The sequence below is a fragment of the Manis pentadactyla genome, chromosome 14 (genome assembly GCF_030020395.1).
Source record: "Manis pentadactyla isolate mManPen7 chromosome 14, mManPen7.hap1, whole genome shotgun sequence".
NCBI classification, from domain to species: Eukaryota; Metazoa; Chordata; class Mammalia; order Pholidota; family Manidae; genus Manis; species Manis pentadactyla.
Genome location: NC_080032.1, coordinates 18,146,921 through 18,171,109, shown reverse-complemented (window position 1 = coordinate 18,171,109; position 24,189 = coordinate 18,146,921). Strand labels below are relative to the sequence as shown.

The following is a 24,189-nucleotide window of genomic DNA, read 5'->3' as shown; positions in this document are numbered from 1 at the left end:
TACCTAATATATAACAATCCTGCAAAGTATATTTAACAGAGAAGGAAACTGAGGTTCAGAACAAGATTGATAGTTAAATAAAGTCACTCACCCGGTAAAAGCTTTAGTGAGGTTTTAAAATTAGATGTATTCAATCAGAGTCTAAACCTTTCCCCAATGTATTGTTTAACCATGAACATTTACTGACTACCCACCACATGCTAATCACTATGCTAAAAACTTTGAAATACTTTCTTATATAATCCTCACAAAATTACTATTAAATGCATGCTACTCTTGATAATCTGTTTTCAAAGTTTAGCAGCTACTTTATTTACTCTGATATTTTTGTCAACATGGTCCACATTAAATGCCTCTAAGTAATCTCATTTCAGCTCAAGTATGATGAATATCCTTTCTTAGTGACTAGATTTCCAAGTCACTGACCATCCAACTCTGACTGAACACACCTAATTTTAAAACCAAGTCAACTACAACAAGAAAGTTACAAGAAAATACTACTCAACCAAAGGCAAAATTCTTCAAATTCAGAAGTTTCTGAATTTTTCCATGAAAGAAGACTGTTTAAACTGTCAGAATTTTCACATGTTAATAATATGTATCATTAATGTAGACAGATTACTGCTAGGACAAGGCTTTTATTCAGAGCTCCCGGCTGCTATTCTTACCTTTTAATAGGTAAAGAATTATGCAAGACTGGTCCTTGGCTGACAATAGTCAACTGAGCAAGATCTTCAGTCATTATCTAATTTGGCATTTTCCATTTATTTAAAAAGAAAAAAGCCACCTACATCTTGTTCCCTGATTGCATGTATACACACACACATTTGTATAGAGGAGCAGATGTCTGTGCAGAACTTAAGAGAAAACAACTAAACTGTTTAACTGGAGTAAAGACTAACATGGGCACAATTTAAATTCTGAAGCACATAGATTCTGTTCAAAATTTTCCTCCTCCCTTTTATACTCTACCTCCATGTTACTCTACTTCCATCTCTTCCACCAGAGATTTTTCAGTGTGAATTTTTTCACCTGTCCCATGGCAAGGGAACTAACTACCATGATTTTCTGGCATCTTCCACGCAGGACAGTCCTGGTTGTACTCACCTATGACAGCCTGTTCTGGAGAGGTGGGAGGGGTTAGAGGCATCCCACAGTTACTCGGGTCTTTCATACTACCAAGCGCCTGCTGCCCAGCTGTAATATGGCCCGTGGCACTGGCAACATTCTGAGGAACTGGGATGTCATTCTGAGAGATCAGAACAAAGGCGGAAGGATAAACCATCCGCACACCACCTGTGAGGCAAGAGGGCAAGGAGAGAACCAGACCTGAGAAAAAGTGCACATTAGACTGCCAACTTCATTATTATTCCAGGGGTCAGAGTCAAAGCTCAATGGGGAAAATGAGATGCTCATTAGGCCCTGCCAAAAGTGATACGTTCCATTCTTTCAGAAGTTAATAGCTGTTTGAACATGTGTTCCAACATTATGATAATAGCATTTGGAATACAGGGACCATTGGTGCTCCAGGCAAGATAACTGCTCAGCATATACTACTGTGTCAAGAGAATTAAAAAAAGATGGGAAAATTATGGAGATTATTTTTTATGAATCTCAATGATTATCTTTTTAAATTAAGGAAGACAAAGAAGATAGAATAAAGTTCTTCAGGCAAAATATTTTCTCTTACCAACAATTACTTCTACTGCCACAGGGAAATCATCATCATATCCCAACTCCTCCTCTTCTTTCAACTCTTTCTTTTTCAGCACCATGGGGTAGAAATACTGCCATTCCTCAATCAACTTACGGGTGGCTGGGTCTGACATCTTGTATGCTTGGCCTGTTAGCGTGCCATTTAAGCCATAAGGACTTACCAGTACTAAGGTAGAGAGGAGAAATATATGTTACGTATCAGAGTAATAATTCCTACTTGAGCGTAATGCGACATATATGGTAATTTTAGGTTAAAGTATAGCATCACTTAATGTATACTGTTCTTTATTTCCAAGCTCCTTTTAAAGTGTAATTTTTAAGTTGCTCCTTTTAGGTACTTCTTATTCATACGCCTCTCAACTCACATCAGTTTTTTTAAGGAAATCAAATAGGAGGTATAACACTATCAGACAGCAGTATCAACACACTATATAAACTCCATATATATTAAAGCATATATGTATCTGTTTGATAATAGCTTATACAATGTGAATTCTGAAATCTTCCATAAAAGAAAAAAACCATTCAACACATATACCCCTAAGCCTACCTAGAACTCGAACATTCTTCCTATTGTTCCTGAGACCTCCTAAATGTCTGTGGTAATTAAAAAATAATATATAAATAAAACAACTAATAGCAGAAAAGTTTTAATTACCAAATTTGAAACATAGTGCTTACTTATAATTTCAGTTATGACTGTTTCAGAGGTCTGTTAATGTAACAACTCTAAGTAAAATTTATTTTACTCAAAGTAAAGGACTCAAAGGCCCTCTGTCTTTCACTTTCATTTGATATCATTTTCACTAAGCTAAACACTTAACATGATACTGTGTATAACTCAGCCAGTTCTTAGCATCTGCGTGAGTATTTCATACTGAATAACACTTATTCTGGGGATAAAGGGCACTTTTTCTTAATCCTAATTAAAAAAAAATCCCAGCGTAGTCATTAAATGGGGTGTCCTTTTGATGTCTGGATGACATATCACATCAATCAAAACAGAGTTTTAGAGACAGCTGTAGACGTCACATATTTCTTAGTTCATTTCTGCTGTTCCTCGCTGACCCAAATGGGATAAAAATATTGACTTGAACCAACACAATTAATCAAAGGCAGTTTTCCTGTATTAACACTTTCAGGAGATTCCTATATCAATGTGGTTAATTAATTACATTCACTATAATTATCTACAGGCCAACACCTGCCCTAAGAATGTACCTCTCCACACCAATCATAGGAAAAGTCTTCTATGAGTCAAGACATTAGTATCAAACCAGTAAGACTTAAAATAAGTCGTCTATAGGGACCGGGTATTGCTAATGTTATCTTTCCCAAGTTAGGTTAGTTACCTTTCCTCATAACTAATAATTGCTTCTGTTATTAAAAGTAAGTGCTTTCAGACAAGTGTCAAATGATTTCCCTCATTTGTGGAGTATAACAATGAAGCAAAACTGAAAGAACAAAATAGCAGCAGACTCAAAGACTCCAAGAAGGAACTAGTGGTTACCAAAGGGGAGGAGTGTGGGAGGGAGGTGGGGAGGGAGGGAGAAGGGGATTGAGGGGTATTATGTTTAGTACACATGGTGTGGGGGATCACGGGGAAAACAGTGTAGCACAGAGTAGGCAAATAGTGAATCTGTGGCATCTTGCTACACTGATGGACAGTGACTGCATTGGGGTATGGGTGGGGACTTGATAATATGGGTGAATGTAGTAACCACATTGTTTTTTCATGTGAAACCTTCATAAGAGTGTATATCAATAATACCTTAATAAAAATTTTTTTAAAAAAGAAGTAAAAGTAAGTGCTTTGTGATAAAGTCTAGAAATGAAGTCAGATGGCCCCTAAGCACCTTCATAGTCAAGAAAACATACCATTTAAATAATTCTGACAATTCATAACATATATAACTGTGTATCTCTTAAGTGTACAGTTTGAGATTTGGGTTGTTTTGAATTTTATAGTAGTTCACATGTAAGGCACCCAAAATTACAGAATGATAAAGTACATAACTTAAAATGTGATTCATGAGAGGAGAGAGGAATGTAGATAATAATTAGTACAGTTAAATGGGGATTCAATGTTCTTTCTTGCATTTTTAAAAACATTTTAAATTATCTTTAGGACAAAAAACAGATGCTTTCATCAAATTAAGTCAGAAACCTTTGTAGAAAACCAAAAAGCAATAATAAATAATACAGAAGCTGAACACTCATATGACAGGCTATTATATCAATAAAAATACTTTAGTCAACTCTCTTAAAATAGCAGTTAAAAAAACAATACATTGTAATACACTAAGACTATTTCAACCAGACATCTCTAGTAATGATAAATGAGATTGAACCAAAAAATGTTTCTATGTTATTCAATCTAATATAAATTTTTTAAAGGTTATTCATAGAAAATTCTGAATTCCAAAGATTCAGAAACAGAGAAAAGTGACATGGAGTTAGTCTGGTGATATCTAGGTGATTATCTGAGAACTCATGAAAATATGAATGTAAATTAAATTACAACCAAATATCTACAACCAATGCAGTCTATCATGAAAAAAAGAATAAAGATATTAACATCAGTGAAAAAATTATGCACTATACAATTCTAGAAATTTGGGTTTGGTTGAAATATCATACACTGCTTCACAGTAGTTTTCTGTAAGTCATTATATTCTTGAAATCACAGAACAAACAAAACAATGAAAACCTTTCATTTACAAGATTTGTCAACTATTCATTGGATTGTATTTTTCAAATACTTATTGATCTTCTGTAGTTCTGATGAAAATTCTCTACATTTTTTTCCACAATACAACTTCATATAAGACCCTGTTGTATACATGATAAGCTACTGGCAAGAAACTAGCAAACTATTTAATCCTTATGAAATGGTAGTCTTTCCTTTCTTCAGGAAATGACCCTTACGGGTACCTTTAAAATGTCCATTTAAAATAGTATCTCATTCTGCAACACCTTACTGGGCAAGGTGGCTGTCCACTTTGTGGGGGAGTGGCAGGGGGCAGGGTCCATCACACCATTTACTTACCTTGAAATGGTGCAGGTGAAGACTGAGCCATGTGTATATGCTCTTCATTGATCAAATAAATTGGCTGGTGTTGGGCAATCTCCACACTTGTGCAAACATTACTTTCCCCATGAAGAAAGAATGTGAAAGCACAGGACAAATGCTCACTAAAAAAGAAACAATGAGAAACTCAACCACATTTTGGTAGGAAATGGGTAGACACAGGAACTACAGATGGGATACAGCTTCATTCTATCAACCATCCAGCAAAGCCTGCCTCTGATGATATTAATAGCATAAACTTTCAGTTGAACGTGGACAAATAATATAATAATAACTTCACAAACTAAATTAAAGCTTCCAGATAAACCTGAAAAATTAGTTTTGCTGCACTGTGAAGTTTAGAAAGCTATTGTGCAGAATGCTTCATGTTTAATTTGCATTAAGTCTCCTGTGTGGTCTATAGATTCCTAAGGACAGAAAAAGAATTCTAACATTTTTCTAACTTTGCATGTAGTAGTATTTGAACTGGCTTTTAACTGATTCTAGGGACAATGACAAAACTTGCTTATGTTTGGTATGTACAAAAATAATATCAATTTACAAGCTTAAAACATTACAAGGAGGTTAAAATTGTTGATCTAAAAATATCAATTAAGGATAGTGCTGTATGTAAATTCCCAATATACAACTGCCTCCTAATATACAAGGTAACACAAGTCCCTAACTGGCCTGGTAATTTACTGTGTTTAATTTTTACAATTTACTTCTGATAAAATTGTAAAATGTCAACTCTCCATTTTCCACATAATTAGCTAAAAATTGATAAAAATTAGGTGTCTTGGAGAAAAATTATTTCAAAATTACTACAGTGGCACATTCTTTCAAAGTTGTTAACTTTGGCCCTAAGCCAGTTATAACATCTCCATTATCTCAAGACAGCTCCTAAGAACATTCACCTGATGAACCAGAATCACTGTAAGCCAGGCAGCCACTATTTAAAAAATCACCTCCAAGATTTGCTTCTTTTCAAAAATTCTCTAGAATATTATAAAGTGTATTTGAGTACCAGTGAAAAATTAAATTTTGTTTAAGTATAAAATGATAATGTTTTCAGGAAAACTGGAATAAAAATTTCACTCTATTACATGGTGAAGCATACATATTTTCCCTTGACAAGTATGTTGAGGTAACCTGAGAAATTCTGTGTCTTACTAGCAAGCGCAAAGAATGGCACAAGGAGCCTAAAGTAACAATAAATAAAACATTGTCCTTGCCCTCAAGGAGCATATAAGCAAACAAAAGATAGACATGAACACACATCGATAAAAAAAAGCCAGACACAGACACAAATACAGAAACAGAAATAAAAACAAAGGAGCATAGGAAAGCTAAGGTGTACTGACTTTTCCAATTCAGAAGATCGAAGACAAAAACAAATGAAAATAAGGTTTCAGTAGTAAAGAAAAAAAGCTAAAAACAGAACATGAGGCAAGGAGTAGATGTATATATCCATCTACTCTATGTATATAATTTTATATATCCATACAAAATTAAAGGGAAGAAGGATATAGTTTGGAAATTCTAAAGGGAGGAAAAATGTGACATGATGGGAAAAGAGTCTGAAAAAGAAGTTGAAGGTCACCCCTTAACAACAAAAAGATTTGTATGTGCAAAGTAACAGGGATCCAATTTAAGGTTTAGTTTAAAAAGTCAGCTGAATCTAAAGAATGGTGATGCAAACTTCAAAATAGTATTTATTTGAATTTGCTATGTCCCAAAAGACACAGAGCAGCAGCACAAAAATGGAAAATGTAGGAAATGAATCAATGACTTATTTTTTATATTGGTAAGTTTAAGAACGCAATGTCTTTTTAAAAGAGACAAAACAACAAAAGAAAAATAAATTACAGAGGAAATATAACAGAAGCCACCAGTACCTATATAATTTTTGGTACATTACTTCATCTTTCTGAGCAGTTTCCCCGTATGTAAAATCAGGTGTTAGCACAAACTGCTTCCCCCACCAAAGAAGTTCTGATTCAGGAGGTCCAGGGTGGATCCCAAGAAATTGCATTTGTACCAAGTTCCCAACTGATGCTCTTGGTACTCCTAGTCATGGACCACAATTTGAGAACCACCAATCTTGATGGGACATAAATCCCTTCCCTGCTAAAAAATTCTGTTTCTTCTAAAATTCCATGAAACAAGAGGTCAGGGATGACAATATGGACGTTAGAAAGTACAACTCCCCTTTGGCCTAGCAACACCACTTCTAAGCCTTTATCCCACAGAGAAAACTATGGTGTGATTTTGAGTACAGCATTGCTTATATAATCCCTACAAAGTAATACTGTTCAACCACTTAAAAGGAAATAAATGATCATACTGACATGGAAAAAGCTCCAACATGAACTTATAAATATGAAAAAAAACCGAAGGTACAAAAGTGTGAATAATATACTCCCACTTATATATAAAATAAATATATATATAAAATTTAATATAATAAATAAAAAATAATATATATATATAAAATATAAAATATATATATATAAAAAAATAATTTTATACTTATAGTATAAAAAGGGAAAAGGGGGGAGAAAAAAATATATGCACACAACTATTTGTTTACATGGGCATAAATTTCTCCAGAAGGATACATTTTAAAAACCAAATAATCTTGGTTGTTTGAGGAATGAAATGGCACAGTGAAGGGCAGGGGGAGTGAACTCATAATATTCTTTTATTCTTTAGAATGAGGTGCCATATGCCTCACGGAGAATTCTGGAGGCAGATCTGAAGGAAGCCCCTGCCCCTATCCTTGTGAATGCGCTTGTTGGTCCAACTAGAGGACTGCACTAGAGGACTCCATGGTGTTTCATCTCATCATATTTGGCTTTTGGTTGAAACCTGCTGAGATCATCTTTGATCCTGATTCTGTTATCCAGCACACTGGCTGTTTGATCAACAAACCATCAATATCGTTATCCATGTCATTACTAAAAATGGTGAAGAAGACTACACTGAGAATAGAATCCTGTGCCATGCCATCAGGTAATTCGCAAGTTGCAAATTCACTAGTGTGTTGCCACCCATTTACGGTTTCTTGTCTACAAAGGATATTCTAAAAGATTATGTCAAATGGCCTAATAAAATGCAGATAAATAACAATTGTCCTATTTCTCTGATACAAAAACCTGCCAAAGAGTAAATTCAGGTAGTATGATACAAAAGTCAACCCCTCTCATTTTACAGATGAGAAAGTAGAGCTAAAAAGTCTGGCTTGTCAATGCCACACTTAGAAGCACAACTGGAATTAGACTTGAAATTTTAATGTCCTTTCCTCTAGCTAGCTCATCTATAAATGGAGAGATTAATTTATATCCATATAAACTTTTATTTTTATGTGGCTAAATTGAGATCAGATTTGTCAACAAACATTGAAAACAAGGGTCTCTGCAAATACACTTACAGATATATCATGTTAGATAGTTATTATTACAGAGTTGAGAGAGAACACTACTACAAGTTCCATACCTGTTCTTGCTTCTCACCACCCATCACCTGGTTTTAACTCAATCTTTAATCACTAAGCTCCATCTATTTTATATACTCTCATCATCTGAAAACTGAAAAGGAATTTAGAGATGATCAGGTTCAACCCCTTTCTAATTCAGGGGGAAGGCAAAACTGCCTGGTTACGAAAGTAGTTTAGAGCATGGCTGGAGTAAGAATTCAGGTCTCCCTTCTTTACATTTGTTCACAGTACATTCATGGCATTTTACCTTAGATCAATGCTACCTCCACCCCTATAGAATATATTCACTCATCAACATGATCACATACTATGCAACTTAAACCAGTCCCTATCAATACTTCTAACTCCCTACACTGCTGTAAATGAATACACAGAACCAGAAACACTATAACTTCACTCATACTAAAATTGAAGCCTCACCTCTGCTCTCTTAGACTTGCCACTTGACAAGTATTCCAGTCCTTCTCAACTCCATGTATTCTCCACACTTAACTCAATCAGATCAGATTTGGGTAATTCTTATTTCACCTCTTTTAACCTTAAACATGTCCACAGCTACACTTATCTCACTCTTCCCCAGGGTCCTGGAGAACTATATATTTCCTTCTCTGTAAAGGTACCCCCAGGAGTCATTCTCTCCTCTTTACTTGATCCAGATTCCCCAGCCCTGAAATACCTTCTTCTTGACATGTTACCTCTTTAGGATTACTGTCATATCTTTCTTAACTATGATCAAATAATCAACATGTAAGTAAAGTGATTAGTATAATAGTATTAATACTAATACCATTAAATAAGCTATCTATAAATAAAATAAATAATGTTTGTGTTATAAAAGAAAGAAATAAGGTACTGAAAAAGAAAATGACAGGGCAGTGCTATTTTAGAAAGGGATGGGTCAGAGGGAAGCCTCTCTGAAAAAAAGGGGGAGCATTTAAACTAAAGCTTGAATCTTAAAAGTGGTGAGGACCATTTCAAAAAAAGAAAATTATATGTGCAAAGGTACTGAATTAGAGAGAGTTTGACATTTTAAAGATTATTTAAAAGAGGCAATGTGGCTACATCATTGTGAAAACAAAGATAACCAGAGTTTAAATGAATTTGCAGAAATAGATATGATTTGTTCATTCTCTATCAAAAAGTCAAAGATTCTTCAGAATGGCCAAAAAAATAGAATGAATCCATATATGTACTGCTTACAAAAAAGACACAAGATAAAATTACCCCAAAACAATGAAAATAAAATGTAGAAAATGAAATGCCAAGTGAATCCAAATAAAAGTAAAGATGATATAGAAATAACAATAAAGCAATAAAATATGTTTAAAACTTAGGTTCATCATGACATTATAATAAACAGAAGAACTGAACAATAAACTTAAACAATCTTGAATGCAGTATGCAATATAACTTAGAAATACATAAAGAAAATACTGGTATAGTTACAAGGAGAAATTGACAAATCTGCAATTAATATGGATTTTAACATACTTGTCTCAATATTTGATAGATAAGCAAATTATTAATAACAAAGCCAAAGGAATAACAAAGATATATAAATAAATATATTATGTTGGCTTTCCAAAAATAATCTGTTCTCCTTCCAAGAACACATGGAAGATGTGCAAAATGGACTTGGATGGGGTACTGGGACATAAGTTCTAAATTTCAAATAACTAATATACATATTCTCTAATTACAGTGCAATTCAGTTTGAAATCAACGGTTAAAAAAATAGGTTTAAAATAAAATCCAATTGTTTGGAAACTTACACATGCACTCCCCAAATAAATCATGGGCTACAGAGAAAATCACAAAGGAAATAAAAAAATATTTAAAACTGAATGACAACAAAAGTAAGTTGTGTCAAAATATGAGAGAAACAATAGAGTAATTTATATCCTTATATGCCTAAAATAAAATTTCAAAATAAATGATAAGCATTCAAATCAAAAAGCTGAGAAAGACAACAAAAAGGAAACTCAATGAAAATATATATTAGTAGAAAAAAAAAAGCAAAAAGATTAACAAAATCAAAACTTGTTCTTTGAGCCAACTCAAAGAAGCCAAGTCACCAAGCTGAGTGATTTGGGGAAGGGATGTGGGGAAGAGGCCTGTACGAGAAGGGAGGGCACAAATAAACAATCCTGGGAACCAAAAGGAGGAAGTAATAACCACAGAAAAAGTAGGATTGTTTTAATGATAAAAAACGCTATCAGTAACTTTATGCCAATAAATATGAAACACATGAAATGGACAGTTTTCTAGCAAATAGAAGTTATAGGAAATATTTTGAAAATAATAACTAAGAAACCCACCAAACCACCTCAAGATCTGCTTAGATTTTACTAAACTTTCAAGGAACAGTAAATCTCTCTATTCAAATTGTTTGAACAAATGATATACGGGGAAGCTTCTCAACTTTTTCTAATAGGCTGGTACAATTTTGACAGCAAAACCAGATACAGTTACTTAAAGAAAAACTCATCAATTTCACTTATCAATACAGATGCAAAAAACCTAAATTAAATAATATTAAATGGAATTCAGAAGTGATCCAGAGATCTACAATATGACCAACAGGGTAGCAATGACTCAAGGATAAGAACCAATGAAACAGAACAGGGAACTCAGAAATCAATCCTCCCATGGCTCCTTATCTCACAAAGTGTAAAATAAAAAACCCCAGTAAATCCCAACATCTTGCCCCACGTGCCTTTCTGGCCAAATTGCTTATTGCTCTCTTCCCTTCCCTTTCTCATTCCAGCCCAGTAAGTTTTCTTGCTATTCTTCAAATAAGCCAATCACAATCCCTCCTCTGAACATACTGTTTGTTCCCTCTGCCTGGGGAATTCTCTTCCTCTCAGATCAACTGGGCTCTCTCCTTCACTTCTTGCAAGTTTTACTTAAATGCCACCTCCTCAGCAAGGCTTATCCTTACCACATAATTTTAATTTATGACACACACACCCCTCCCCCCAGTAATTCTCTTGCCTCCACCTGCCCTTAGCACTCATCACTGTCTGATATTATCTTTGGTGCACCAATCACAGTGCTCAGAGACACTGTGAATCGAAAACCTGTTTGTAAACTGTAAGGCTCTTTACATATTATGTCTTCCTATAGATACTGGGAAAGAAATGATACAGAAGGGGAGAGAAGGAGGGAGGAAGAGAGGAAAAAGGAATACAAGACAACAGATGAGGATAGAGAGAGAGGGAGGGAGAAACAAGGAGTGGCAGTGAAGAAGATTAGATAGGAGAAGTTTTTTGGTGTCTACATGTGACTGTATGGGGTTTTTTTTATGTAACTTCATCTCAGAAGTTTGAATTATCTTTTTAAAAATCACATTCAAGAATTATAGTACTGGAAAACATTCATATTAAGGACTTACAGGGATTTGTTCTATAGATTGAGCACTTGCCACTTGTTTTATCAAAAAATAAACATGAGAATTTTGAAGAATAAAAGTAAAATAAATGCTAGATTATTTTATGACAAACAATGGGGTTTATATTTTATCTGTAAGTACTTCACAAGAATGTCATTTTAAGTACAAACATATTGATGAGATAAAGAATCACTATAGCAATTGATTAAACTATTTTTAACATATGAAATTCTTACTTCAAGTATATAATATGATTAAGGGAAGCTTATTCAACTCTAAAATCCTTTTAGGCCCCCCTCTCCTTCCTTCTCCTTCCTCCTTTTTTTACTCTCCTTCCCCCCTTCCCATATCTATTCCTGTATTCTCTCTCCTGCCCTCCCTTTCCTCCTCCCTCACTCCATCCTTTATTAAATATTAAATTTTATCTATGCTACAAGTATATTTCAAAGGATCTCAGATGTTTCTAACTCTCTCTTTCAAGCTTCAAAGATCAGTTTCTTTCAGAATTAAACTGAAGAAACCATCAAAGTATTTTGTTTCAAAATAACCCCTGGGTAAAGATGGCCTTGTCACTTTGTGAGCAAAGGAATCCACTCCTCTCTCATCTTGAAGCTTCCCTGGACGCCAGGATTTTAGGCAACATATTTATATCTCTCTAAAGTAGGAATCAGGAGGGATATATATAACTTAAACTGTTTTAAGTGTTGAACAACTAACCCTAACATTAACGTATTCCCTCCTGGACATCAGCATAAGAAAAATGTTAAAAGGAAAATGTTCAATATTATCACTGGCCTACAATCACTCCATGAGCCACCCCTCTAGCCTCAGTGGACCAATGTGCTTCAAGACTGGACATTTATAATGTATATGCCACACTGTTTCATATATCTTTTTTTTTTTGCTGTTTTCTTTTTTTGTTTTATTAAGGTATCATTGATATACACTCCTCTGTTTCGTGAGGTTTGCTCTTTTCTCCAGGTGTATGCAGTCTGGTGCAGCCTTCTTTCCCATTGCTCTTTCAGGATTAGTTGTATTAACTATATTTTTGTATTATATGTGGTTTTGGGAGGACTTCTCTGTCTCACCTCTCATGCTGCCATCTTTTCTGTGCTGTTTTTCATCTCGAATAAACTTCCCCTATCCTTCATCTAATTCCTTTTCATCTTTTCCGAGAAATCATCTTTAAAATCCCAGAGTAGGTTAAATGCTCCCATACAACTCTGTGTATCTCTGTCAAAGCATTTCAACATTCATAAGTTTTATGTCTAGGCCATTTGACTAAATTTTGTGAGGACAGAAATCTTGTTTTATCTATCATTTTGGACCGAATACTTGCATGATTATTTGGTGTGGGCAGATGCTGCGTTAATGCTCACTAAGTTTGTGATACTTCTTTTCTCCAGTATTTTACTAGGAGACCCAGAAATAAGCCTGCAATTCTGGGTCTTTAGAGAAGGATGACAGGAGTATAAACCTGAGATATTCTGGTTACAAATATATTAGGGGATATTTATCCATAGTTTTGAGAATTTCTGATGATCTCTCTAACTGTTCTTCTGGGAGGAGGCTGCTTGGGACATATCACTGACGGCTATGGAGTGTAATATAATATAGTGTGACTCACTTTGGGACCCAAGGTAGTTTATAGTCTCTGGACTAGAGACTAGCACAGAATAAATGAGGACTAAACATGTAAGTCAACAGAGTATTCTCTTCAGTAAATGCCACTGAAGAATTCTGTTTCTTTACTCTATTATCCATCCTAAGTAGTATGGCCAATTATTACTCCTAAAACACACTGGTAATCAACATCTATACTACTCAATCCCATGTCCTCGCCCCCCACTCCCCAGAGGAAAAAAATCTAAATCCCTCTGCTTACAGACCAGGACATTTTTTAAAATTGTAGTTGATACATAATATTAGTTTCAGATATACAACATAGTGATATGACACTTAAATACATTATGAAATGCTCACATTATTACCCTTTGCTACTTTACAAAGTTATTACAATATTAGTGATTATATTCCCTATGCTATGCTTTTCATTTCCATGAATTATTTTATAACTGGAATTCTGTACCTTTTAATCCCCTTCACATATTTTGCTTATCCCTCCCACTCACCTCTCCTCCTGCAAGCACCATTTTATTCACTGTATTTATGAGTCTGTTTCTGGTTTTTGTTTGTTCATTCACTTTGTTTTTTAGATTCCATATATAAGTGAAATCATATGGCATTTGCCTCTCTCTGACTTACTCCACTTCAAATAATACCCTCTAGGTCCATCCGTGTTATCAGTGGCAAGATTTCATTCTTTTTTATGGCCAAGTAATGTTCCATCATGTATATGTACTACATCTTCTTTATCTATCCATCTGTCCACAGACATTTAGGTTGCTTCCATACCTTGGCTATTGTAAATAATGCTGCAATGAACATAGGGATGCATTTGTCTTTTTGAATCAGTGTTTTAGTTTCTTAGGGTAAATACCCAGAAGTAGAATTACTAGATCATATGGTATTCCTATTTTTATTTTTTTGAGGACCCTCTCTAGTGTTTTCCAGAGTGGCTCCATCTGTTTACATTCCTACCAACTGTGCACAAGGCTTCCCTTTTCTTCACATTCTTGCCAACACTTGTTATTTCTTGTCTTTTGGATACAGGCCATTCTGAGTGGTGTGAGGTAGTATCTCATTGTGATTTGCATTTCCCTGATGATTAGTGATGTTGATTATCTTTTCATGTGCCTATTGGCCGTGTCTTCTTTCAGAAAAATGCCTGCTTCGGTCCTCTGTCCATTTTTAAATCAAATTATTTGTTTTTTTCTGGTGTTGCATTGTGTGAGTTCTTCATATATTTTGGCTATTAGCCCCTTATGAGAAATATCATCTGCAAATATCTTCTCCCATTCAGTAAGCTGCCTTTTTATTTTGTTGGCAGTTTCTTCTTTTCCTGTGCAGAAGCTTTAGTCTTTTGCAGTCCCACTTTTTTTTCGCTTTTGTTTCTCTTGAGTCTAGGCCTTCTTTACTCTGGTACAACCCACTTTTTTTTAAAGTAGTATTTAAATAAATCCTGTTTCCTGTAAAAACTCTCAATGACAGCCAATTTGGAATGGTTAATGCTTTGTGGACATCCCACCTACATTTCTTCACTCCACAGAATTTCATTCTCCTTAAATCTCATCTTTCAAAGTCCACCATCACATCTACTTTCTCCACAGAGACTTTTATTACCTCTTCCCACAGAGACCTCTTTCTTGCCTCTCATCTGGCACTCACACTATCAGAAGTAATTACTTAAACAGCAATCATTTACCAAGCACATATATTCATATTGTGCCAGAGACTTGGCTAGATTTAGGGATACAGAAATAAACAGGATCTGAATCAGCCCTTGGGTATTTTATAGTTTCCTAAGCAAAGTACCTAAAAATTTAAAAGGAACAAAAACACTTACATGAAACTATGGTACCCAGTGGCATGCATGAAGATCCCAAAGACTTAAAAAGGGGTAGAAATACAAAGATGGAGAAATTCTAGCAGGAAAACCTCAGACAATTTTATATTCTAATATTAAGTTTAAAAGAATTATCAGTTTATATAAGGAATGACAGGAACCCATAGATATGAGGGGAGGTCTAACAGAAAAAACATGTTTTCCTATTTATGAAATATCATATATTCTATCTTACTGTCATAATTGGCTAAAATTCTATATTGTCAGAAGTCCAATAAATAAAACTAAAACTATATTCCAATAAGGAAAAAAAATTCGTTTCATTCTATCTTTCTAACATCACCTTTCACATTAGTTCATATGGCCAATATGTTTTCATCACCCAATTTGTTTCCTTTACAGGACTTGTCATAATTTGCAGCTACTTACATGGTGGTCTCCCCCACATGGTAAGCTCTCTAAATCCTCTGTATCCCCAGCACCTAACACAGCTCAACATGCAACCCCTAATAGTCACTGAAGCAATGGATGCAGTTTTAGTCATAACCAAAGATTACTTTTCTTTAGAAAGTTCCATCATGAGAACAATAACAGTTGATGTGCAAAGTGAGTATTTTTAAAATGGGAAGAATTATTAATAGAAGGAAGTAGTATGCAATTTCCATGACAGAAAAAAAAACTTTTAAAACTGTTTACTTGGGGAATACAGGGGATGGTGTAAGTTTTACCTTTGTAGTTGGGAAAGGATTTATGTAAATGTAAAAAAAGGACTGTATTCCAGATCATTTTTTGCAATATTCTAAATTTTTAAAAAAGATTTTAAACTTCTTACATCAAGTTTCAGAATACAGCTATTACATGTGGTTTCAAAATGCATTATGAATATTAATATACTCCTGTTCTTTTCACAGTATAAAAGTGTTGTGATAACAGATTCACAATGCAGAATGCATTTAGATAATTTTATCTAAATGCTTTCTGTGTTAAGAACTTATTACCTTGAAATTTTCTAAGTTGTCATTAACCAAATCTCTTGCCAGAAGTAATTTATCTTGCTCTATAGATCCTCATTTGGGAATATTTTGCTAATGTTACTTTATCATTTCCTTTCCTTAAAAATGTACCATTTACTGTATGTAGCAGCCTTCACAAAAATGATGTTGAGAACCTTTGCTCACTAGCATACTGCCCTTTATTTCACTGGACAGGCCTTAACTTTCATCTTCTTTTAAAGAGAGGGTATCATTATAATATTCAAATAAGACAATTAAATTATTCTATAAAACTCTAAGATGCTTTCACTGTTTCATGTATCTTCCTCTTAAACCTGATTACAGAAGCAATGAAAATGTTCAAGAAAGTCAATGGTACATAATCTTTCAAAAAATGAGGGAGTACCTGTATTATAATTGTTAAGTAACCATTTCAATTCTATGAAAAATCACCCTTCTAAGGAAGAAGAGTTACCATTACATTATTGCAATATAAAACACACATACACACACCTAAAACAAGAATTAGATTAGCAAGTTCTATGACTATTGCTTTCTACCCTTCCACTCTCAAAACTAAGCCATTCACTGGCAGTAAATTTGGTGCTGGGGCAGGGCATTAGTTCTGCCCAATCACAAGCATACAACACCAGGCACTGTAGTGGGAACAGAGCAGCACATCTGGCATTAATGCAAAAACAGTGCCCTAGTGGCCTCGAGGACTTAATGTCTCTCCCTGGGTACCTCATTTACTCGAAACAAGTAGCTGCATGGAGGCTCTGACTCAGTATGTTCTTGATCCCAAAGATGGAAGAGTTTGAGGATTCACATCCTGATGGTACCAACTATGCCAAAAGAGATGTGAGAGCTGCTCTACTCAGGGATGTGTGTGCCTGAAAATCAGAGGCTGACATAAAATAAAATTTGAGGCAGTTTATGAAAATCATCTTATTAAAATCTCTCTTAGTTACTAAACTAGGACATATTATTTAAGTTATAGTCTCTGGAAAGCCCTTTGAAAATTCAATGGAAATGTGTGTGGCAGAGAATACAGTTTAAAGTGACATTTATGTGAGGTCACTCGTAACTACCAAAGTACTTTCATTGCTCACTTTTAAGAGCTGCATGTATTCTTTTCTTTTAAAGTATAAAAAACCCTTTTATACATTTTTTTGGTTACTGTAAAAGACAGTAACAAAGTATATGTGGAAGGCATAGAGTGGTGGGGGCAGGAGTGGGGAACCATATAAATTTTTCTACCAGTTTTGTCATTAAATACTGGTATTAGATATTGTGAAGAACAATAAAGCATCAGCTAACACTAAAATTACTAAAGTTTTATGTATCTTTTTGTCTCTGCCTGAGAGCATAAACTACTAGTCTTCCTCCATTGCCCATTACTGCTAAATTAAACACTTTACCTTCCAAACTCACAAAATATATTTGTACAGTTCATCTTAACATCATGAATATTTACTTACAGTTTGCACAAACACCCAACCACTGTGACAGATTCTGCCACTTGAGGAGACTCCAGTCACAGGGGAATTCTTGCCACCTCGAAAGACCTCTGACACTTGCCTAGATTTCCACACCCAGTGCACAGTGGGAGAAATGACCTGCCAGCAAAGTGTAAGCAGACAGGAATTCCAGTATGCTGCCATTCATCAGGTGAACAACAGCAAACAGGACTTCACCTATGTGGTCAAATGAACAACAGCAAAAAAAAAAAAAAATCTTTTTTAACAAATACTGGTGCTAAGTATATATAGCCTTTCTGCTTTCACGGTGTTGTTTCTCCATATTCTACTGCTGCACTTACCATCATGTTTAACTATCAACCCTTATTACTTCTTCTTGTCTCATTATATTTATTACATGTAAACTACCTAAATATTCCTAAAATAAGATTAGGCAGGAAAAAAGAGGGAAGGAGCCATACTGAGATTCTTTTTTCTCTCTCATAGCCCAATTCTATTTAAGTAACTGATAGTGTTATCGCATGTATTTATTAAGAGCTGATATATAAACTAAACAGTACAACATCATAAAATTATTTTATTTCCCTACTCACAGTGATGGTTCTAGTTACATTTTTAAAAGAAACTGCCTTCAATAAACAAAGCAGGAGGAAAAAATCTACCTTTTTATATCGCTCTAGTTCAGATCTAGCAGCTGACACTCAATGTGGCTTGGCAAGTTCTTTAAAGGCTTTCCAACATTTGGCATTAGTCTACCAGAGAGCAGGGCTTTTTTATTCAGCACTGTTGAAAATGTCTCAGCTCACCAGTACTCAAAGGAGGTCACAGTTTTCCCAGCAAAAGGAAAATAAAATCAGAGCTGACACTTACTTAGTAGAATGCTGTTATCAGCAAGTATTTATCTTCTATATTCTTCCCATGCTACAGTCCTACACCAAAAGCTAGGTTTTCTTTTTTCTTTACTCAAAACACAGTACAGCCTTTAATCATCAGCACTGCTGATGATCCCAACCCCCCCATTCCTAATATAAGAAAAATAAACCTGATGACTAAAGCCAACAGAAAAATCAAAGAAGATACATCTATACTTTTCTTATAGCCTATTTAAAATAATGAAGTCAAAGACAGCTACATGTTTTGCAATATGTTATACAAATTTTGAAAAGAATTAACTTCTTTTCTTGACAGTTAAAAATAATTTCTCCTAATGAGGTAAAATTCGATTGAGAGGACATTTAGGAAAACAGAATCATTAGGTGTGGTTAATCTTTAAGATAATATTTATTCAATATAAGGACAGTATTAGCAGCTCATTAAAGGGAAAAACAAAAAATATAAGGTCCTTAGGATAATATAGTACCTGAAAAATTGGTGTATGCCCCAGATATACCCAATAAACACTCACTCTTCTAACTAGTCTGATGTGTATGGTAGTAACATAGACATTTACTTAATGACAATCACATGCAGCATCTGGTCACTACCAAAAATACAAATGCTTACAATTATGGATATTCAATTTTCTTTGAAAGCACCAATTTATAAAAGTTTTAGAGATAAAAAGATTCTGGGAAAGAATCTCCTTTCATTATCAAGAATCAGTAGCTTAGGCAAATTTCAGTTCATTTGTTCATTCAACAAACATTTGAGCAATGCCCTAAATACCAAGTGTAGCACAGTGAAGAAGGCCCATCGAGACCTGATTCTCTCAGAGGTTACATTCTGCTGGGGGAATCCAGACAGTTTAAGTGTGTTTTAAAAGATAATTCTGGGTGTGGGGAAGAAGCTATGAAGAACACAAAACAAGATGATGTATTTGAGGGTGGCAGTGGAAAAGAGATGACACATTAGATGGGAGGTAGTGCTGGGTGAGTGGGGAAGGCTTCTTCAAGGAAGTGGTAATGAGAAGTCAGCCTAGTAAGACCTAAGAGAAAGGGGGTTTAGACAGAGGGCATACTCAAAGGCCAGATACAGGAACAAGCTTAATGTGTTTGGGGAGCAGAATGGCCTCTGTGTTTGAAGCCTGTCAGCTGTAAAGAGACAAGTATAAAGTGAGGTCAAAGAAGTGAGCAGGAGCTAGACTAAGCCTTTCAATAATGGAAAGGGCTTGAATTTTATTGTAAATACACTGATAAATTCTGCAGAATTTTAAGCAAAGGAGGAATTATCATGGTCTTCCTATTTGGAAAGATCATTTTAGTTGCTCCAGATCATTTGTTATGAAGGAGTTAAAAGAGTAGAAGCAGAGAGAACAGCTGGAAGGCTACTTTGGCAGCCCCAGTGACAGGAAAGCATGGCTTAGAGTAGGCTGCTAGCAGTGGAGACAAAGGGGGCATGGATCCAAATTATTTCATAAGTAGAGCTGAAAGACATGCAAGCAGAGATGGCATGAAGGATGTCAGGCACATTAGTAAGGAAAAGGTAAAGACAAGATACCACATTTGAGAGCTGCTTAAAGATGGTACTCAAAGCCAAGGGGATGGGAGAGCGCACCTGGGTCTGAATCTGAGCGACCCTAGATAGACAAAAAGTAATTGACTCAGCCTCTGCTTTGACATGTTCAGGTTCTCTGTGGTGGGAGGATGTTACTACGCTACCCTGTTTTCAGTAAGCCATTAGGTGAAACATCTCTTTTTAATGATATTCTATTAATAGGTAAAGAGAAAAAAAGAAAATTAGGGCTTTTTTCCCCAATTTTTAAAATTTGTTTTTTGTGACAAGAGCTTTACACACCACACACACACACACATTCTCTCTCTACAACACCCCCAACCCCTCACTCCCATTTGGAGTTTAATGAATTTAATTGAACCAAACTAACCCATTCATATGTTCTCCTTTCAAATCTACCTTTTTAAAAAGTAGAATTCAGTAAGTCCAGTAACAAAATACACTGAAAACAAATAATGAAGTTATAAATACTATTTGAATCAAATTATCATCTGAATAAATACCAGGTTTTCTAATTAGTAATCACACCTATGAATTTGATTAATATCACAATCTAAACAACAAAAGAAGCTATCATACAATCTATTTTGCATTAAATTCAGAGATTTCCACTTAAAATAATTTTCCCCTTTCATAATGTTCATAAAGTTGGCAGAGAAAACATGTTAGCCATAGCTTTTCTCTGGATCAGGCTGGGTGATTTACTCAAGAATAAGAGAATCCATCAGATCTACCACTTTATCACTGAATGACTCTGACAAAGTCTTTAACTAATTTTAAACATATATCAGAACTAGAAACTACCCAAACTCCCGTCAGCAATAGAATGGATAAATAAACTAGGGTATATTCATACAATGGAATACTCCACAGCAATTAGAATAAATGACCTACAACTTCAACACACAACAACCTGAATGACTATCACAAACAATGATGAACAAGAGAAAACAGAAACAAAGGAATATATACTGTGTGATTTTATTTATATGAAATATAAAAAACAATTAAACTTAACTGTTAGAACACTGTTTATGCTTGGGAGAGATGGGGCAGTGACCAGGGTCCTGGTGACACTCTTTATTTCTTGATCTCAGTAGGTTACATAAATGTGCTCAATTTGGAAAACTCATCATGCTTACAATATATACTTCTGTGCTGTATATTATATTGTATTAAAAAGCTTTGATATGTAATCTGAAAGAAATATAGCAAAATGTTAACATTTTGGGTGATAAAAAATTTTAGGTTATATCTGAGTTGTGAAAGCATAAGTATTTTATCTTATTATCTGTGATAAACAGAATAATGGTTCCCCAAAGATGTTCATGCCTTAATCCCCAAACCTGTAACTGTTTTATGCTACATAGCAAGGGGGAATTAAGTAAAGTTGCAAATGATTAAGGATGCTAATCAAGTGACCTTAAATACTGAGATTGTCCTGGATGATCCAATGGGCCCAATGTAATTAGGCAGAATAGTCCGTGTCAGAGCTATATGATGTGAGACTCAACTAGCCACTGCTGGATTTGGAAACAAAAAGGGACCATAAGCCAAGGAATGTGGGCAGCCTCTAGAAGGCGGGAAAGGCAAAGAAATACATTCTCCCCAAAGGAATGCAACCCTGCCAACATTTTGACTTTGGGTTGGCATGGCACATTTCAGACTTCTGATTTCCAGAATTGAAAGATAAAAAATTGGTAAGATAATAAATCACCACTAAGCTGGTGATTTGTCATAGCAGCAATGAGAACTATATATTACCCTCTTTACTTGTTTTTATTTTTGGAATATTACATAATTTATACAAAATAAGCATTTTAAACAATACATTTTTTTTAAGTTAATGGAAAGACATGTTAAAACACTAAAAGTAGCCTGTTCATAAGTGTTATATATGGTACCATTTTCCCCATATTTTTAGAGATTTTCTTTAAGTTCTCCAATAATCAGAGCATCTATTCATTATTTCTTATATCCATTTATTCAATAAATATTTTCCATTTTCATCAAAAGGCTCGAGTTAGCTCTCAAATTCATCATGTGCCTGGAATTAGGGCAATTATTTTCACAAGATTAATTTCTCAATTCTCTGAAAAAAGTATAATGAATTTTCATATGTCATCCTACCTCTTGAATTTAGTGAACAAAACATTAATGAATGAATTCTTTAAAGGGGGAAGAAAGAGATCATTCTATCCTAACTCAATAATATTTAAAAGCAAAATAATAAGGAAAAAACCAATTTTGGAATATCAGCAAATAGTCATATAACTTCTAACTTAAAATTTAGCCTGATGAAAATCAGACCAGTCTAAAGTCAAGGAATTGTCAAATGGAATTCTGCAAAGAATATACAGACTGGAATTTTAAAAATCAAATTTCTAAGGAAGCCTGTAGTAAATGATCAACTGTACAACTGTTGATGAGATATCTGAACAAACACTTATTATAACTGTTACTTCAAGATAGACCCTCTTTTTTTCTAAGAAAAGCTGGATACTATTACTTTAAACAGCTAGATTTAAGATTACACCCATGGGAAGTATCAAGAGGGAGACAAAGAATATGATGGCATGTGACTTTTTATTATTATAAAATTTTAATCAACTGCTTAAATGAAAGAATGGCTGGCTGGTAGAAAATTTTTTTCTAACCAGATGGAGTTAGCCTAAAATTCAACTATAGCTTGTTTAAGTTTAGAACTTCCCAAAGAACAATACAGGGGCTTTAACTGGTAACAGGAGGCATCTAAAATGTGATTGGCAAAAGGAGCTAAGGCAATTCTAAAATGCAACAATATAATGTGGAATATCTAGAACATCAGTGTTGAGTGGTGGATGGTAATCAGAATACCCATGGGAGACTGCTTTTCAAATCAGTCTAAGCCCATCTCCCCTAAAAACTACAGGCTTAATGAGGAGCCACCATTACTGATGAGCATTTGCCCTGTACATCAGATAGGGTGGGGCAGAAAAATATTAAAAATCACCAGTTAAGAACAACTTGGTGGTGATTTATTATCTTACCAATTTATTATCTTTCAATTCTGGAAATCAGAAGTCTGAAATGTGCCATGCCAACCCAAGGGAGCTAACGATCTACTCTGCTTTAACTCCTTATGCTAGTTTGAGCAAGCTTAGGGTGTTCAGTTTAATTCTGGACACGATGCTCACAAAGAGTATTAAGCAAATTGGAACACATTCAACGGAGAATCACCAAAAGAACTTAAAACAACCCAACATGTCACAACAATTGAAGGTAGTGGAGATATTTAACCAAGAAATGAGATAACTTAGGGACATAATCTTTTGTGCAGGAGCAAAACTCAAGTACACCACGCCATGAAACCTATTTTGCTCGGCATGCTATTTTATCATTATTGTTGGAACAGTACATGCTGTCCACAGTTGTGGCAAATACAGACTGGTCAATACCTGACAGCACAATGGAGAACTCAGGCACACTGGCCAAGTACTACTGATAAAGACACTACAGAAAAACAGATTTCAATTCAATATGAAGACTTCCTAATTGGGCTGTTTAAGAAAAAAGGGGCTTACCAGAAGGGTAATGTATCTGCTATCCCTAAAGGTTTGGTAGAGAAAAATTCAACCATACTGCACAGGGAGAGGGACAGAATGACCTTCAAGGGTACCTTCAATCCTGAGATTCTCATGATTCTGTATCTTGATTCTCAGATAAGCTGTGCCTATTTTGAAATATCCTGGACTGAATACTCAGAAGCAGAGAGAATACCAAAAGGCAAAGCACATCAAATTATAAGGGAAAGATGTACTGAGACAGGGTAAAGAGACACCATTCTGAAACCTGAAATGTAAATGGCTAGTAAAGTCACAAATACATGAATTCTTAAATCAGCCCACCAAATTAAACTTTTCTGCTCTCCTTTTATTGCTAGGATTACTATTTGAAAGCAGAATTTACATGAATACCTATTTAGAAAAGCAGCAGAAGTGAATCAACACAAATTTATTCTCCCTGTAAAGGAGACATGAGGCTGATAGCCTCCAAGAACAGCATCCTGTCAGACTGAATTATTAGCTTGTGAGTTGGAATGAGAAAAATCGATATAGTTTAAATAGAAGTAGTTATAAAAAGA

General features: G+C 34.8%; 1 protein-coding gene across 3 annotated transcripts in view; it reads right to left on the bottom strand.

Moving 5' to 3' along the window:
* The window catches only part of MED13L (mediator complex subunit 13L), a 322,750-nt gene that overhangs the window by 51,981 nt on the left and 246,580 nt on the right, over positions 1-24,189 (bottom strand). For all 3 annotated transcript variants that reach the window (XM_036929473.2, XM_036929474.2, XM_036929475.2), the window contains 3 exons: positions 4,766-4,911; positions 1,691-1,882; positions 1,108-1,296 (listed from right to left, as the gene is read on the bottom strand). In XM_036929473.2, coding sequence (XP_036785368.1) covers positions 1,108-1,296; positions 1,691-1,882; positions 4,766-4,911 — 527 coding nt within the window. The remainder of the gene's footprint in view (positions 1-1,107; positions 1,297-1,690; positions 1,883-4,765; positions 4,912-24,189) is intronic.